This window comes from Homarus americanus, unplaced genomic scaffold, assembly GCF_018991925.1.
Source record: "Homarus americanus isolate GMGI-L3 unplaced genomic scaffold, GMGI_Hamer_2.0 scaffold58074, whole genome shotgun sequence".
NCBI lineage: Eukaryota > Metazoa > Arthropoda > Malacostraca > Decapoda > Nephropidae > Homarus > Homarus americanus.
The window spans coordinates 1,156,113-1,159,192 of NW_024729094.1; the positions used below are offsets into that span (position 1 = coordinate 1,156,113).

General features: G+C 41.7%; 1 protein-coding gene across 1 annotated transcript; it reads right to left on the reverse strand.

Moving 5' to 3' along the window:
• Positions 1 to 267: 267 nt before the first annotated feature.
• LOC121866316 (translation initiation factor IF-2-like) lies at positions 268 to 1,038 on the reverse strand. The gene has a single exon (XM_042365936.1). It carries the CDS (start codon positions 1,036 to 1,038, stop codon positions 268 to 270), a length of 771 nt encoding a protein of 256 aa, XP_042221870.1.
• Positions 1,039 to 3,080: the final 2,042 nt, after the last annotated feature.

The window sequence follows — 3,080 nt, forward strand, 5'->3', positions numbered from 1 at the left end:
ATCTATGCCTGGAGATCATCCACAGTGCCAGGCTTATTTTGGAGAACCTTTCCCTTCAGTAGGCTACCAGCGAGTACATCACCCTGTATTAAATATAAATTCAACCCATTCAATCAACAAAAATTTACCGACCTAAATATACATCAATACACTGAGTGGTTTTTGTTCATTATGACATGGACTGATTGGTTCTTGTCCATCGTGACGTGGACTGATTGGTTCTTGTCCATCATGACGTGGACTGACTGGTTCTTGTCCACTGTGACGTTAAGTGATTGGTTCTTGTTCATCGTAACGTGGACTGATTGGTTCTTGTCCATCGTGACGTGGACTGACTGGTTCCTGTTCACCGTGACGTGTACTGATTGGTTCTTGTCCATCGTGACGTGGACTGATTGGTTCTTGTCCATCGTGACGTGGACTGACTGGTTCTTGTCCACTGTGACGTGAAGTGATTGGTTCTTGTTCATCGTAACGTGGACTGATTGGTTCTTGTCCACTGTGACGTGGACTGATTGGTTCTTGTCCATCATGACGTGGACTGGCTGGTTCTTGTCCACTGTGACGCAAAGTGATTGGTTCTTGTTCATCGTAACGTGGACTGATTGGTTCTTGTCCATCATGACGTGGACTGGCTGGTTCTTGTTCACCGTGACGTGTACTGATTGGTTCTTGTCCATCGTGACGTGGACTCACTGGTTCTTGTCCATCGTGACGTGGACTGATTGGTTTTTGTTCAGTGACGTGGACTGATTGGTTCTTGTCCATCATTACGTGGACTGATTGGTTCTTGTCCATCATGACGTGGATTGGCTGGTTCTTGTCCACTGTGACGTGAAGTGATTGGTTCTTGTTCATCGTAACGTGGACTGATTGGTTCTTGTCCATCATGACGTGGACTGACTGGTTCCTGTTCACCGTGACGTGTACTGATTGGTTCTTGTTCACCGTGACGTGCACTGATTGGTTCTTGTTCACCGTGACGTGCACTGATTGGTTCTTGTCCATCGTGACGTGGACTGATTGGTTCTTGTCCATCGTGACGTGGACTGATTGGTTTTTGTTCAGTGACGTGGACTGATTGGTTCTTCTTCATAGTGACGTGGACTGATTGGTTCGTGTTCATCGTGACGTGGACTAATTGGTCTTGTTCATCATGACATGCACTGATTTTCCTTTGCCGACCACGATGTACTCTAAAGTGTCCCTCCCGTTACACAAAGAAGCTAAACTTAAAGTTAGGCTAAATTAGTAAAAGTGGCTTTAAGGACCAATCAGCGCACTTCATGGGGATTAAGCACCGATCAGCGCACTTTATGGGGACTAAGGACCAATCAGCGCACTTTGTAGAGGCTAAGGACCAATCCGCGCACTTTATGGAGAGTGAAGACCAGTCAATGCACTTTATGGAATCTAAGAACCAATCAGCTCACTTTTTAGAGACTAAGGACCAATCAGTGCATTTAATGGCGATTATAGACCAATCAGCGCACTGCTTGAAGACAAATAACCAATCAGTATACTTAATGGAGGCAAAGAGCCAGTCGACACATGTGGAGGAAGATATTGACCAATGGATAACATGACCATATAAGCTTAGATTGTGATGTACCACCAGCCTTTTGGCCTTCTTTATAACCTATCTGCACTTAAAAAACACAAAAGTAAAATGGCTTACTTGGGCTAAAGAGATGGGAATGGTTTTCTTGAAGATGGTCCACACAACCGTCTCATCACAACCTGGGGTAGTGAACGACCCACGATAACGGTAGAATTTAGCTTCCTGTATTTTAGGTGGCAGCAAAAACTCGAGTGGAATATTGCGGATGACTGTTGACGTGTCTGCCGGACGAATGAAACGGCATTACTGATACAATAGTGCAGATGACAGGTGAAGTTATGTAGAGATCGAAATATACATTTAGATAATGGGAGAAAACAAGGAAGAGAGATCATAGATACAATATGGTACAGGTAAAGATGAAGTCAAAATAAGAAGTGGTTTAACTTGATATATTGATAGACACAACATCTTGACAGTCACCGTACAAGAAGGCCCATTAGGAGAAAAAATTACTCTGAACATTAAAGTTCTAAGAAGAAAGTAAAAATATGTATTACCTTTCCTGGTGACTGGGTGTGAGTAAAACTAGGAACTGGCATCCCCCGGGTTATGGAAGGGTTCCATTCCGGAAAATATTTCCGTAACGAGAAACCATTTTTCCAATATAATTACATTATAAAAGCTAAGATACAGTTCTACTGAAATTTTTGAGGCCCAAAAACATGACACAAGCCTATATACGTATGAAATCAGATGGTTTTAACCACATACAATGACTCATTCATGATGTAACACGATAATAAACGAACAAAACACTCGATTTTTTTTTCCAGAAACGATGTTGAGTGCTGCAGGGTGAGGTTGTGTGATCAGTTACTGGGAGTTACCTCCTTAAAACATCAAGTTCAATTGAATCTTTTATCTTCATAGTACAATACCTGTAATACAGAGACAAAAACCATTGTTGTGGTTATTGATATTGTGGGACCGTTGGTGCATCTTTGCTACCACAGATACACCCACACAAAGTAATTTTACGTTCTTTTTGTAAAATAGTCGATTAAAAATCGCAATTTCGTTTTTAACATTTTTTTTTTTTACAATTCTGCAAGGGCGATTTTTTTTCTGTAACCCGAAAATTTTCTAAATTTCAAAGTTCCGTAAGGGCGAAATTCCGTATAGAGGGGGGACTGAGTACCACCTCTGATGTGCTTAAGCCTGGGATTTGCAAGACCACTTTGTGGCTTGGACACCTCAATGAGCAAAATCAGATTTCATTCTGAGGTTTAAAATACTGATGGTGCAAAACTTATGGAGACGTGATCCACACAGCTAGTTATTGTCATATCCAAGATACCATGTTGGTGCACGCTTTTATGACTGCTTGGATTATCCAACAGGCAGACAAGATATACTGGATTAGAGTTATGTCTAGATAAGACAACTTCACAATCGTCAAGGAACCTGGAACTAGGAGTTTGCTAAGAAAATGTTGTAACACAAGAAATAGGCAATA